This window comes from Podarcis erhardii, assembly GCF_964252035.2.
Source record: "Podarcis erhardii genome assembly, chromosome: 8".
Classification (NCBI taxonomy): domain Eukaryota; kingdom Metazoa; phylum Chordata; class Lepidosauria; order Squamata; family Lacertidae; genus Podarcis; species Podarcis erhardii.
This window is the reverse complement of record NC_138499.1, coordinates 43,151,343-43,166,112: the sequence shown is the minus strand read 5'-3', so window position 1 is coordinate 43,166,112 and position 14,770 is coordinate 43,151,343. Positions and strand designations below refer to the sequence as shown.

The following is a 14,770-nucleotide window of genomic DNA, read 5'->3' as shown; positions in this document are numbered from 1 at the left end:
GATGACCTAGTTTTGACACTACAACAGCCAGAAACTAGTACAAAAAGAGTTTTGGAACTTATTGAAATATTTGGTCAGGTAGCAGGTTTTAAATTGAATAAACACAAGACAAAGGTGTTGGAAAAAAATCTCACGGTGGGGGAAAAAGATAGTTTTCAAAGAGAAACGGGTTTGGAAATTACTAAAAAGGTAAAATATCTGGGGGTGAACTTAACATCTAAGAATGTGAATCTATTTAAAGATAATTATGAGAAATGCTGGGCTGAAGTGAAGAAAGATTTCGATATATGGTCAAGATTGAGACTTTCCTTGTTAGGCCGAATTGCTGTAATTAAGATGAATGTATTGCCGAGATTGTTGTTTTTGTTCCAGACATTGCAAATTTTAGATAAGATGGACTGTTTCAAGAAGTGGCAGAAAGATATATCTAAATTTGTCTGGCAGGGCAAGAAACCCAGAATTAAATTTAAGATTTTGACTGATGCAAAGGATAGAGGGGGCTTTGCCCTGCCGGACTTAAAACTTTATTATGAAGCAGCAGCTTTTTGCTGGCTGAAACCATGGCTACTTCTTGAGAATACAGACATTCTGGACCTGGAAGGTTATGATAATAGTTTTGGTTGGCATGCATATTTATGGTATGACAAGGTAAAGGTACATAGAAATTTTAAAAATCATATTATTAGGAAAGCATTGTATAATGTATGGAATCGATATAAAGATTTGTTTGAAAGTAAAACCCCCAGGTGGCTGTCACCAATGGAAGCTAAGGCGGTAAAAAGATTGAACATGGATACAGACTGGCCAAAATATTGTGAAATTGTAGAATATGATGGTGAAAAGCTGAAACTACAGAGTTTTGAGAAATTGAAACCTAAAGTCCGAGACTGGTTACATTATTACCAGATTAATGAAACTTTTAAGCAGGACAGAAAACTAGGATTTCAGAAGGAGAGGTCAAAGTTAGAAACAGAATTGCTAGAACCCAATACTAAGAATTTGTCTAGAATGTATAATCTGCTGCTAAAATGGAACACACAAGATGAAATGGTTAAATCAGTCATGATTAAGTGGGCACAAGATATTGGTCATGATATTATGTTTGCTGACTGGGAGCAGTTATGGACCACAGGTATTAAATTTACGGCATGTAGTGCCCTGAAAGAGAACATAATGAAAATGATCTATAGGTGGTACATGACCCCAGTCAAGCTTGCAAAGATATATCATTTGCCCAATAACAATTGCTGGAAGTGTAATGAATGTGAAGGAACTTTTTATCACCTTTGGTGGACCTGCCCAAAGATTAAGGCCTACTGGGAAATGATCTATAATGAAATTAAGAAAATCCTTAAGTGGACATTTGTAAAGAAACCGGAGGCTTTTCTCTTGGGCATGGTCGGCCAATTGGTACCAAAGAAAGATAGGACCTTTTTTATGTACGCAACAACAGCAGCAAGAATCCTTTTGGCGAAGTATTGGAAGACTAAAGAACTACCTACTCTGGAAGAATGGCAGACCAAGGTGACTGAATTTATGGGACTGGCAGAGATGACCGGCAGAATCCGTGACCAGAAGAAAGAGACAGTGGAGGAGGACTGGAAAAAATTTAAAATCTATCTTAAAAATTGTTGTAAAATTTCGGAATGTTAAGATGTCAGGGGATTGGACACTAAGAATTACAGCTATAAATCGAAATTTATAAAGCAGAAACTCTTTTTAAAGAGAATTAAATATAAAAATGGGATGAAGAATTGCTAAAAATTTTGAAATTTGGATGCAGTGAAGGGGAGGTTTGGGGAAGTCGCATTATGTTTGTTTTGTTTTTTCTTTATGTTGTAAAATCAATAAAAATTATTATAAAAAAAAAAAAAATAAGATGTATTGGTTAAGCTGCAAGAATTTATGTTTTGCCTCATTTATTCACCTCAGATATATCACATTTAATATCAACTCAGCCAAATTCTACAGCCATCACTCCAACTACAGCCACTAGTATGTGTGAGGCCTATGGTTGTCAAAATGGTGGAATCTGCATTCTTGAAGAGGGGAAGCCAGTTTGCAGGTGAGCAATGTGTTCTTAAGTGTTCATATTGTGGAATTCCTTCTAGGGAGGCATCATGTGTAGCAATCCTTTATTTTCAAAATCCAGTGTGAAGTGGGGGTGGGGTGGGGTGAGAGAACCTGAGATCTTCATCTTGCGGTACTCCCACAGAGGACATTTTGAACTGAACTTCAGTTGTGCTACATTTTGTGCACATTCTGCATTTGTCACTACAGTAATAATCTGCTATGTTCCTTTAGCTGTTTTTGACAATAAGTAACGGTATCCAGTCCAGGTTTGTGTTTGTGGGTTTTTTGCATGGGAGTTAACTATTTTAGGCCTTCATGCTCATCTGTTTTTGCCAGTTTCTCACTCCATCCAGTATGGGCTTGGAAGGAATGCCTACGTATTTTTTCCCTACAATTCTCAGAATTAGACAGGCTTTAAGCATGCTTAACTGGGTTATACACCAACAGGCAGTGCATGCCAACATAAGGAGATGCCAGGTAGGGTAGGAGATCCTAACCTCACATACATACACTAATATATGAGTGCTAATTCACCAGGAAAGATGTGCTGGGGTCATGGTGGAGAGCACATTCCATGCTCTGTATTATTTAAAGCTGGACTGAACATTCCAGCAGCCAATATAAAAATGCCTTTCTGTAGTTCCATGATACTGTGTGCAGTTTTGTCACTTCAGCTATGGGGATCCACAGGTTCCTCACTTCTGGGTGAAAAGGATTGTGGGCCATTTAGCTTAGAATGGGGGGTTTCTGGCCTGTGAGCTTAATTCGGGGGTGGGGCTGCAGTGTGTTGAATTGTGTTTGAGATTTGCTTTAACCGCTGCCATGCTTTGCAGATGCCCTGTAGGTGCAGATTGGTGGTATGTGGGAGAAAAATGCGAGCAGAAGGGATCCACACAGGACACAGTTGTGATAGCAGTTGCCTCGTCTCTATCTATATTTGCCGTTATGTTGATCATCACCATTGTAACAACCAGCTGTATTAAAAAGAAATATAGGAAAAAAATGGAAGCCAGGGAAAGCCTGGGTTTACAAAATGTAAGTATTGCACTTCCGGTGGTGCAAACTTTTAGGTGGCTTTGCAATACTGAACGGTTTTCTTGCTAGGCAAGATTGTGAGGTGCAATACTTAGCCTGCCCTCAAACGTATTCTAATTGTACAAATGGGAACTTGTGATGAACGGTTGTGTGGCCTTTGGCAACGCACACCAGAGGCTAACACAACTCTGGATGCACTATCTACCGAGCCCCACTGACTTCTGTTAGCTAATGCTGCATAGTGTGGCATTTATTTGGGCGGCTACATTTTTGAAACAGCAATCCAAGTGAGTGAGGGTGAAACTGAGGCAGAAGAACAACCAGATTCCCAGGGTCATTGCACAGGGTAGAAGGTGGGAGGGGAAATGTAGATTTCATCCCCATCTTCTCCTTTCTTTGGACTTCATTCCTATACAAACCTATGTGTGAGCAAGTTCCACTGAACTTCATTGACACCCCCCCTTTTTTTTGGTAAAAGGGCTTTTCTCTCCATTGATGCAATGGAAATGAAAATTTGTTCCCCAACTGGAGTATTGGCTTTCTCTACTCCCCCTCTGCCCCCGCCCTTGCCTTCCAGTGGCATGTCATGGGAATGCGAAGGGTGTGGGATCTAAACTTGCCTCAGTGTGTACCCAAACACTTCCTGCCCTCTTTCTGCCATTGGAAATTTCCGCAACTGCATTGAAGAGGCCTCTGTGGGCAGACCTCCTGGTTGTCATGTGAAGATAAGAGTCACAGAATCTTGTGTGCCCTGGGCTACCTTCCCAAGGACTGCACCTTGAAAATGTGATTAAACTGTATAAGAACTAAACAAGTTTCAAAGAATGAGGCTCTCTCAAACTACCTTACCAGTCCTTAAATATATTTTATCAAAGCAACATCAAATAATTTTAGAAGTAGCAGTACATAATATGTTTTATTGCACCCCTCGCCTCCCCCAAAAGAGATTCAAAATGGCAGTTGCATCTCCTTTCTTCTCATCTGCAGCAATCAGCCATCTTGCCATAGAAATGTCTGTTTCTATACCTGTTTTGAAACAAAGTATACAACTTTGGATAGTTTGCCAGCAGTATGTTAGCCTACTGAAAAGCATCACCTTTTGTATTTCTCATTCTGGGTTTGTAACTCCTCTTGGATGAAACGATTTTAGGGGAAACAGCCATTCCTTTGCATTAAAAACAAGACAAAAGCTCTATGCCACTTCTAGGATTTAATTGAAATAAATTGCTCAAAATTTAAAAAGAAGCTGTGACTTTTTCTGACCTAAAATTTTGCACAGGAACTCCAATTTGAGACCCCCATTTCCCATCTAAGAGAATGGAAAAGCAAGATAAACTTAGGCCGGCAAATATTAACCTGAGCTTGATTCATGCTATGTGTTCAATATACTATGCTCTATGCAGGATAGCCACATTTATTTTGCAATTACTATAATTGTACTCTATCCAAGTGATTTAGAAGATGCCTTTTGCTCTCTTGACAGAAAACACCTCTCTGAAGATAGTGAAAGTTTGGAAACCAAAATGGATGGCCTCACTTGAACACCTTATTCATAACTTCATGTCCAGCACAGCTTCTCCTTTGCCAACAGACATTTTACTTACAGGAAAAAAGGGAAAGGAAATTATTTGTGTGTGAGTTTAAATCAATGCAAAAAAAGGCGGCTAAAAGTGATATTTTAAATTTTGAGATGGTGCAAGTTTAAGGATTTCTCTAGCATGGTACATGTCCTGGATAAGCAAAGTGGTCAGATTTCTTTATTTCCACCACATAATTTATGAAACGAAACTGGGAGGTTTCCCTTCTGTATAAGCAATATGGACCCAGAGTGAAGACATGTGTCCTACTTTTTTTCTAGAGGGGTGTCATTTGCAGGTGGTTCCCCTCCAGAATCTTTAAATGGCTTTTTAAACATCTGAGTTCAAAAAATTGTTTGGGGATTTGGCACGATAGCATTTCAAGGGGGAAAGTGGGTGGAAAATCACATATGCTTCAGTGGCAGACCTTTTCTGAAAAACTCATCAACTGCCTGGCTGCTTTGTGAACTCAAAGGTATAAAAAGCTGTTAACCTCCCTTCTAGGGAGGTAACCGAAGTTCTAAGATGTGTTTAGGGCATTTCCACTGGGGATGACTATATCAGTTGTGCAAAATATTAGCAAAACCTCTTTGGGGATAACAGAACCTGCCTCCTTTCTTCCAATATACTGAATGATGGAGCTTCCCAATTTTATTTATTAGGTTGTTAAAATGTGCCCAAGGATAAAAGTAGCTTATTGTAGGCACCATCAGACAAAATGGGGAGAAGAGTTGTATTACTGAGGTTAGCCTTTATTATCTTGCTAACACTGCATAACAGAGTTGTACAAGTATGATGAGCAAAGGATAATAAAAACATCAATGCCCTATTAACTTTGTATGCTCCTATGTATTAATAGGAGATGGATCTTCTCTACTGAATGTCCCCATTGTAAAGAACTCTCATTACCTTCAAAGATCAAACACAAAATAGCTTTAATATACTTGCAGCCATGAATGTATTGTATTAAAAGGCGCCAGTGAAGAAAAACATGTATGTATCATCTTAACTATAGGCTGTTAGTCTTATTAGCTAAAATATGAAATTTAATCAGTTGCTTTAATGTGAATTCTCTGAAAACCGTATCTTTGTCATATCATTTCTTCATATATATATATATATATATATATATGGTAGTTTTTGCACATGTTTTCCAAACACAACACCCCATCTTATACAATATAACAAACCTTTGGCTATCACAGCCTAAGACTTCTGTCAACCTCGACTAATGGTTTTATAACTTTCTTTCTGATTTTGCATTTTATTTTAATAGTTATTGCTATAAAATCCAAATATTAAACTCCTTCTTAGTCCTTTTTTGCAATAATTCATATAGTTTTCTTTACAAAACTTCTTGCAACCCTACAAGCGATTACAATTGTCTTTCAAATATAATATATCATAAATTTATTCCAATCTTTCAGGAAATTCTGGTCTTGCTGGTTCCAAATTTTCCCAGTTAATTTTGCCAACTCGGCTGCCATATCATTTCTTTAAAATTATTGTCTTTGATATCTTTCTCAGCTGATGAGAGAAAGCTGGGAAAAGAATGGACAGTTCTCCCAGTGAAAGGGTGTAGGAAGTGGAGTCTTCTGAGAATCTATTCCTTTTAACTTATAAGACGTGCAGAGTATGCTGATGATACCAGATCATTCAGGATGTTTAAAACAAAACAAACAAAAAAAGATTACAAGGAGCTCTAAAAGAATCTCTCCAATCTGAGGTGAATGGGAAGTAAAATGGCACAATGCAACTCACTGTAAATTATGCACATTTGAGGCAGAAAATTCTAATTTCAAATATGCATTAATAGGATCTGAACTGGTGGTGATAGACCAGAAATGAAACCTTGCAGTCAGGGTGGCTATCTTGATAAAGATATCAGGTCAGTAAGCAGGAACTGAAAAAATAGGGATAATTAGGGACTGAAAAATAAAATTGCCCATATCATTATGCTGTTGGAATAATACTTAAATATTTCTGTAACAGATCTAAGCTAATGCAGTAATACCATTATGATAATGCTAGCGATTAAATAGGAATCAGACACACGAACATTAGGTAAAACTTCAGACTATTTACATCCATAAAGTTATTTATGGCAGGGGTGGTTAAGCTGTAAAATATTATCGACCATCTGAGAAACACACTGAACTGGAGGACAGATTAATTGCATACCATTTACGTATCTTCAGAAAGTATGCGGCCTTTCCATCAGATGGTTCTGCCACCACCATCTCCCCATCTTCCTCTCCTCCTCTCTTGCCAGGTGGGCAGGCAGCAGACAAACCTTGGCTGCATCCAAACAACCATAATCAGGACGTAAATAGCTGCTGGCAGTGTTCTTCAAATATTTGCACCTGAGTTCCCCTTGGAGTACAATAGCTAGCCTCTCTGAGGGTGGAAGACACAAAGAAATGAGAATGCCAGTGGAGTACTGTGGTTAGAGAGCACTGAGTTCAAATCTTCACTCTGCTTCAAAGTTTACTGCTTTTCTTGGATTCCCCAGCCCCCCAAAAGGGTTGCTATAATTATAAAAAAGGGGTTACCATCTAGGTTGCTTTTAGCTCCTTGGAAGAAGTGTTTGAGGGAAATAAAAGGTATCCTCCTAGAGCTCGTTCTACATATTAGGCTACAGCATACATTAAAAAATGAAACTAAATCTAAAGATGTTCAGGATGCACAGGAAAAATTCAGGTAGTTTCTAAACCGGCTTTCTTTAAAATGACACAAACACTTGCACAATTTATTGGGTGCTAACAGCTAGCGGTTATATTCCTTCTGTTCTCTGCACACAACCCAGATTAAAAATGTCAAGCTGCATATGGTAGGCATGACTAAAATTTGCAACCCTGTATTATGGCTCAGCCTTTGAAAAATTGAATCTTAAAAGTTGTTAATGCACTAACCTACTATAGGCTAGAAATAGGTTTGCAAATCTTGGTTGATCAATATTAGGGTATGTTCATGTTACTACTTACTGTGACTCTCAACATGCTCCTACCACTGTTTTTTTTAAAGCTGGGTTCACACATCATCAGCCTCAATCCACCTGTGTCCTGCAGCTTTTAGGGAAAACTCCTCTTTGATGTGTTTTTCTTGAAACCAGCTCCCATCCAGTTTGAAAATGGAAGCGACGCTGTGCTGTGGACAGTTTGGACGGCTTTTGCAGGTGCACAGATGATGGCTTCACATGGCTCAGGGAAAGAAATCAAGTGAAGGCACACACACTTTTGTGCTGGTGTGCACAGTGATGGGAGAAAGCCACTTGGAAATGCAGCAGGAGTATGGGTCAACTTCACAGCTTCTCAGGCTGCTAGTGTGAGTTCAGATGAAATGCTACATCACAGTTAAGCTAAGTTGGAGAAATCCATCTGACTGAGGAAATGCTCCATCTTCTAATCATAAATCTTCTCTAATCTTCTAAACACTAACACAGCCCCAAATGCAACTCTTTCGATAGCAAACTAGGATGGTTAATGCCAGCAGGGTTGTAACAAAAGGGATGTGTCAGTATTCTCAGAAAAACTCTTAAGGTTTGCAGAAGGTAAAAAAAATAAATACAAAAAGCCCAAGAGGGGAAACCCTTTCTCCAAAACCCAAATTAGGCCTGAGCATAGCCATGGACTTTTTACTGTCATTCGGAAAAGAAAAATGGAAAACTTGGGGAAGTGATGGAATGAACTACTGAAGGAGCACATGGCATAACACCCAATTACATTTTGTTGCAGACTCACCTGTGCATCTATACTTGTGACTGGCGGTCAAGTAATAGTGAAATAGCAGTAGTAGTCTGATCTTAGCAATGGACAGGGCTAGTTTAACAGGAAATCACAGTCCCCAACAAGTTGTGGTAAGCCTCAGGCTCATACATTTTCCCCTCTTTTATATGCCACAGGAAATGCAAAGAGTCTGCTTCCTTTTTAAAGTAATCACAGCTTCCGAGGATGTCCAAATTCATGGAACTGTAGTTTGTTTAAACTATCATTAGTGATAACAAGTTGTGATTATACCAGTTTCCCATTACTTCTGAATTAGGACAGAAACCAGACCATACATCTGTACAGATTCTGAGACACAGATGCATATATTAAGATTGCACAAGAGTATTTTAAAAAAAGATTCCAAGAAACAGTCCTGAAAATAGATGAGATCAAGATGTGCAATAAAACCAGAAGTCCTTTTTTTTAAAAAACAACAGATCTCATAAGTATGCAGACAAATTGATCAGCTTTGCACTTTGGCAGTATTCCAACTTAATGGAAGAAATTCATTTTAAGAACTCCTGTGTTTCACTTCAATTATTTTACCCAAAGAATCTAGCAATTAAGACCTTGGCATGCCAATACTGTGTTTCTAATCTGTCCATTTAACTTCTGGATGAAATAATAAACTCTACGCATTTAAAATATCATGAAAATAGTATCTTTAATATACAGTTATATATATACTTACAATACACCATTGACATTTGTTCATTATACATAGTAGGGTTATTTATTTGCTTCTGGTTTAAATAAATGTTCCTCACCCCAAAACCTGTAAAGAGATTATCAAACCGGCACATACTTTCACAAACACATACTTAGTTTTAACAATAGAATATATTTACTAAGTCAATAAATTGGGTTTTGTTTTGAAATTTGTTTATTTTTGGCATACATGGAACCCATTTGGAAATTGAATAGTTGAGCCCAGAAGCTAAAATTTTGCCATTATTCTTTAATGTCTGATCAGCTTCTTTATTTAAGAATTAAAGGAGTTCCATTTTTTTAAAAAAGCTCATTTGTTCTAGATATTATTGAGCCTTATGTGTTTCATTTATGCACGATGTATGCATGAAAAGGGTCTTTTACTACTTTGCTGTTATTGTTTATAGTCTCATCTTGTAGTGTTTCAACTATAAGGCAACTGCATGCTGAAATACTAACTTTACATTTCAGTTTCATAACTGACACACCTTAAATCTGTGGAAGTTAATGCTCATATTGCAACTGCCCCAGTACAATACTAGTAGTAGCGGTAGGAAAGGGAGTATCATTTTTTTTTTGGAGCTGCATCCACCCAACTCTCACACCCTGCCACTTAAGAGGCAGCTTGTTCCTCATACTAAAAAGGTTTTCTTGCCACCTCTAGTTTCCCCAAGGCAGTACAAGTAATTAATCAGATGCAGGATTGTTTCTCCAAACCTCTTACGGGATTTTGGGCTGACGTTAAGAAGTTTTCATGGCCCAGACTGCATCAGGTATGACTTACTACTGTGTTTCTCGATGCAACTGTTAAGAACCCACTTACACTTGTGTATGCTGGTAATGCAGATCAGCTGAGAGATAGAGCCACATCCATTCAGCAATGCTGTAAAGTGCCCAAGTCTGTTTGGCCAACACATCTCTCCACCTCCTACTGTATCTGAAAACAAACTGGTTGCATTAATAACCTACAGGGAGGAAGAAGGGATGGAAAACTTTCCTTTCCTGAACGCCCTGAAGTTAACTTACCTTACAACCCAAACCACTGACTCGATCATTGTGGCTACTTCTAATGAAACTGTTGCCATTATGAAATCTTATTATACAGCATTATATATACCATAGTCATATACATATTATGGGACTTTGTTATCAATTTAGCTTTAACCCCCCCCCAAATTTAGTTGCCCCCTTGGCTTTCAAAATGCATTTTCCTTATGCAATTAAGCAGACATTCACGAAGACAAGTGTGGGAACCCTTTGGCATTCTAGAAGTTGCTGGACGACAACTCCCATCATCTCTGGCATTTGCCCATGTTTTCTGGGGCTGTGGGCACTGTAGTTCAGCAACATCTGGAGGGCCAAAGTTCTCCACATCTGCCCTAAAGCTTTAGTTTTTGCCATTAGCAGTCTGATGCCGCCCCTATGTACAATCCATTCTTACTTGGAAGAATGTTCCACAGACTTAAGCATGGCTGCTCCATCCCAAGTATGCACACAGGAGTCTGCCTGAATTTGATGGGCCTTATTTCCAAGTAAACAGACTTAGGGCTGCACTGTAAGCATCTTAAAGAAACTAAACACATTACACTGCACTATAGGATTAGCCACACCAGAGCAACAGTTACAGGTATCTTATGGATGGCCTCAATACTCCCAGACTGCCTCCTATTTAAAGGAAAACCTACTGAAATCCTGTTGTGAAAACAAGAACACCCATATATAAAGGACTATTATACAAGGTATTAATGTGCTGCACATAAAGGGATTTTGCAGCAAGATGATTAAATACAAAACTATGTCCATCGCACTGCTCCGAAACAAAAAGCAGCATCAATTCTGCTTTCAGCCAGCACTTTAGTTATTTATCAAACATGAATAGAACAGGGGCCATAATCAGTGGCGAATCAGTGGCACATGCCCTCCTAGCGTTCATGCTTTACAAAGACCTGAGGAACAATATTATCATGCCTCTTTTATTGACCATTCTGGGTCACCCAACCACTGCCACAGTGTCGTTTCTCCTGGCAGATCAAGAGGAGCAGATGATTACAAAGGTTGCAAGGTTTCTAGCTGGGGCAATCAGAATAAGGTCCACTATTTGACGGCTGATTCAGGACCCTAAACTGTGTTTTATATAACTGACTTTTTATTTTGTTCTGTGTAAATCACAATGTTTTTTTGTTGCTATGGCCGATGGCTGATGCAAATAAAGTTTCAATCATCATCATCATCATCAGGGGCTATAAGATGGGATACTCCTTTTAATCAGAATATATATGGGAGGCTGCATGATTAACGTTGAGGACTGAGTCATATGAGAGGTCCTTGTTACACCTCCCAGTCCTATGTTGCAATCTGCCAAGGAGCAGGCACTGTCCCGGCAAGAATGCTGCCTGCCAGCCTGGGTGCTTCCCCTTGCTCTGAATGCTATTTGCATGGCATCATGGAAAAATTCTATCTCTGATCCTGCAAGAAATAAGATCTGTGAACATACTTCGGGAGTGAGGAGACACTGGAGTGCTTGTGTAAGTGGTCAGGGTTGAAAGGATTAGTATTGCTCCTTGGGTGGTGCACAAATGCTTAGGAATGCTCCCTCAGCCATTAATCCGCCAATAGACTAACATTGTTAAAAATATTTTACTGGGTGATGCTGGTGGGACAAACGAATTCTCACAACGCTACAAGGCAACAACAATGATCTGTGGAAGCAAAGGCAGAGAACAGAATATGGGGGAAAAACCCAACAACATTCCAATGCGGAAATGAGAGTCACTACGAAGTCTGGGATAAAAGGACATGCAGTGTGTGTGCGCTACTAATCTCACCACTCGTAAGTCAGGTGTGGGGAATGTTTGGCCCCCCAGATGATGCTGAACTACAACTCAATTGACCATGCTTGCTAGGGCTGCTGGAAGTTGTTCAGCAACATTTGAAAGGTCACCAGTTTCCCACACCTGCTCTCACTAACTTCTTAAATATGATGACCCAGAAGGCAATAAAGTTACAACCAGACATGAAACAGAGTACGGTAAATTCAGTGTGCCATATAGCACTTATGAACTGAATGGATTTATTTGTAAATTAAATTAAGGTATGGGATTATTAACTGCTTTGATGCCACACCAAGACCAGAACCACAATCCTAAACACTTGTTATTGAAGTAAATCCTATTGTGTTCAATGAGGCTTACTCCTAGGAAACATGCATAAGATTATGGTAGGATTGAGGTTGCCCAAAGCACAGAATTGTTTTCCATTAAGAGAAAACTTGCTAGAAATTGGAAACATTGCCTCCCCCCCCCCATCATCCTTCACTATTAAAAGATTTTAACCATGTGGTGAGCGCTTGTCAAATCACAAGGGATTATACACTGTGAGGAGCTATCACAGGAACCCTTGCTTGAAGTACAAATAGGTTTTTGAAAACAGAAACAAAGATGTCAGGCAACTGCAATTTAACTTCCAAACTGATAAGCACTCAACTGCCAAGGTTTGCTATATGATGCCAAACCACAGTTAAAATTTCTCAACAATGGTTTGACATGATTGTCTGAATGAACTGAAAGAATGTTGGCTTGGCTTGGATGCTAAGAGAAGTTGAATCGAAGAGAAGTTGGATCCTAAGACAATTTTAGGCTTTTCTCTTTCCTTAGCAGCCCCCCTATTGCTCAGAAGGGTCAATGATCCTCTAGAGCAGGCATGGCGAAACTTGGCCCTCCAGCTATTTTGGGACTACAACTCCCATCATCCCTAGCTAACAGGACCAAGGGTCGGGGATGATGGGAATTGTAGCCCCAAAACAGCTGGAGGCCCAAGTTTGGCCATGCCTGCTCTAGAGTCTTTTCGTGGGTCACAGGAGGCTGCAAGGGGAGGAAGAGTCAGGAAACTCTCCTTCCATTAATTTCCTTACGTTAACTGACCTTACAACGGAAACCATTGGCCATGTTCACACATAACACTAAACCATGGTGCTTATCAGTGCTTTTCTTCTAGAAAAGCTTCTAGAAAAAGAGGTGTTGGTACTGTGTACCTTGATTACCCCCAGAAAAAAGCACCGGTAAGCAAAAAGGAACTATGGATAACACAACAAGTCAACATTAAGGGAAAATAAAAGTAAGTACTGGTGATGTTCTCTAGAGACTTTGGCTCATTCCAGATTGTGCACATAGGGTTATCCCATGGTTTAGCATTCCATGTGAACTGGGCCACTGAAGTTAAACTACAGGCTATTCCCCATAGAATTTCTTCCTATACAAATGCAGTCCAGTGCTGTACTTGGCCACTGAAGTGCTTGCAATCCTATGAGATACGGGGGGGGGGGGGGGGGGACATTACATCATGATAATTCCTGGGATCATCACTGACATCTCCTCACATGAGAATCCACCTAACTACACTAGTCTACTCATGTATGGAGAAAGTACTTTTAATCAAGTTCCCAAAGTGTGTTTTTTTTAAAAAAAAAATCAAGCAGTTTACAATCTCCCCCCTAATGGCAAGAACTTTCTTCAGCTTTCTCCCACAATTACAGCATGCAGTCTTTTGTAAGCTTCCTAAGTCGTTTTTCCCCCAATGAACAAAGATAACTGAAGAAAAATTAATGAAAATATCACATTATGAAACACTGCATTAAGGATTGGATGGGGGGGGGGAGAGCTTTAAATACAAACATGAAATCCTTTATCCTAGATTAGTAGTGTTGTGTTAAGACCTGGATTCCCTTCCTAAGACTTCAATGTATTTGTTGTCTAGCATAATGAAAACAGGCTGGCTAGGTAAATACATCACACACCATGTGGGCCAAGTTTGCATTCTCCTTACCCCACTTTTTAAATAGTCAAATGCATTTCATAGATTAGGATCCTAAAACATTCATATATTATTTCAAGAATAGGAGGGTAACCTCAACTATTCTACTTCCTCTAAACATTTTTTAATCATCATTTAATCAGCTTAATTTTGATTAGACTAGATTTAGTTTTGGGAAATGTGAACACGTTTAATTTAGGTTAGTGTTTAAGTTTCACTCTTTCCTAATTATGGCTTTTTAAAGAAACCTTAGAGAAGCAGCAGCAATACAAAGCATCTAGGATGAACCACTGAACTGCTGCATCTGTGTCTTATTTCCTGAAAATTTGCACTCCAAGGCAGATCATTCTCACCTTGTGTGCATTTTACACCCAAGCCAATGGGTGCATTGTTCTTTAACAGTTATTTGTACTAATGCAAGCCATCAAAATTTGCTCAGATTGAATGCAAATTAGTTTCAATCACATTTGAAATCCAAATCTTTCTTTGTTTCTCTAATACAAAAACTTTTCCAAAATAAATTCTGTAAAACAAAGAGCACATTTCAGAACAGCACATTTCTGCATTTCAGAACCCCTTTGCTCCCCAACACTGAAAGGAACCTATGCTTATTCTCTCCCTTTCTGTATCTGTTATCTGCTATGCAAGAGAACTCGACTGGGTAAAAAAGAATACCTGCCTTGATTGCGACAGTTTCTAAGGGAAACAGTACGATGGTAAATCAAACTGGGGCCATTCTGAGAAGTAGACTGGTAGGGCTATGACTTCTAAACTGTTTGGGCTGAACTACCCCAAATCCTG

General features: G+C 39.1%; 1 protein-coding gene across 2 annotated transcripts in view; it reads left to right on the top strand.

Annotated features, from left to right (window-relative positions):
• MEP1B (meprin A subunit beta) overlaps positions 1-5,022 on the top strand; it is a 29,632-nt gene extending 24,610 nt beyond the window's left edge. For both annotated transcript variants that reach the window (XM_081873684.1, XM_081873683.1), the window contains exons 13-15: positions 1,933-2,065; positions 2,907-3,108; positions 4,592-5,022. In XM_081873684.1, coding sequence (XP_081729810.1) covers positions 1,933-2,065; positions 2,907-3,108; positions 4,592-4,606 — 350 coding nt within the window. In that variant the 3' untranslated portion in view covers positions 4,607-5,022. The remainder of the gene's footprint in view (positions 1-1,932; positions 2,066-2,906; positions 3,109-4,591) is intronic.
• The last annotated feature ends 9,748 nt before the right edge of the window (positions 5,023-14,770 follow it).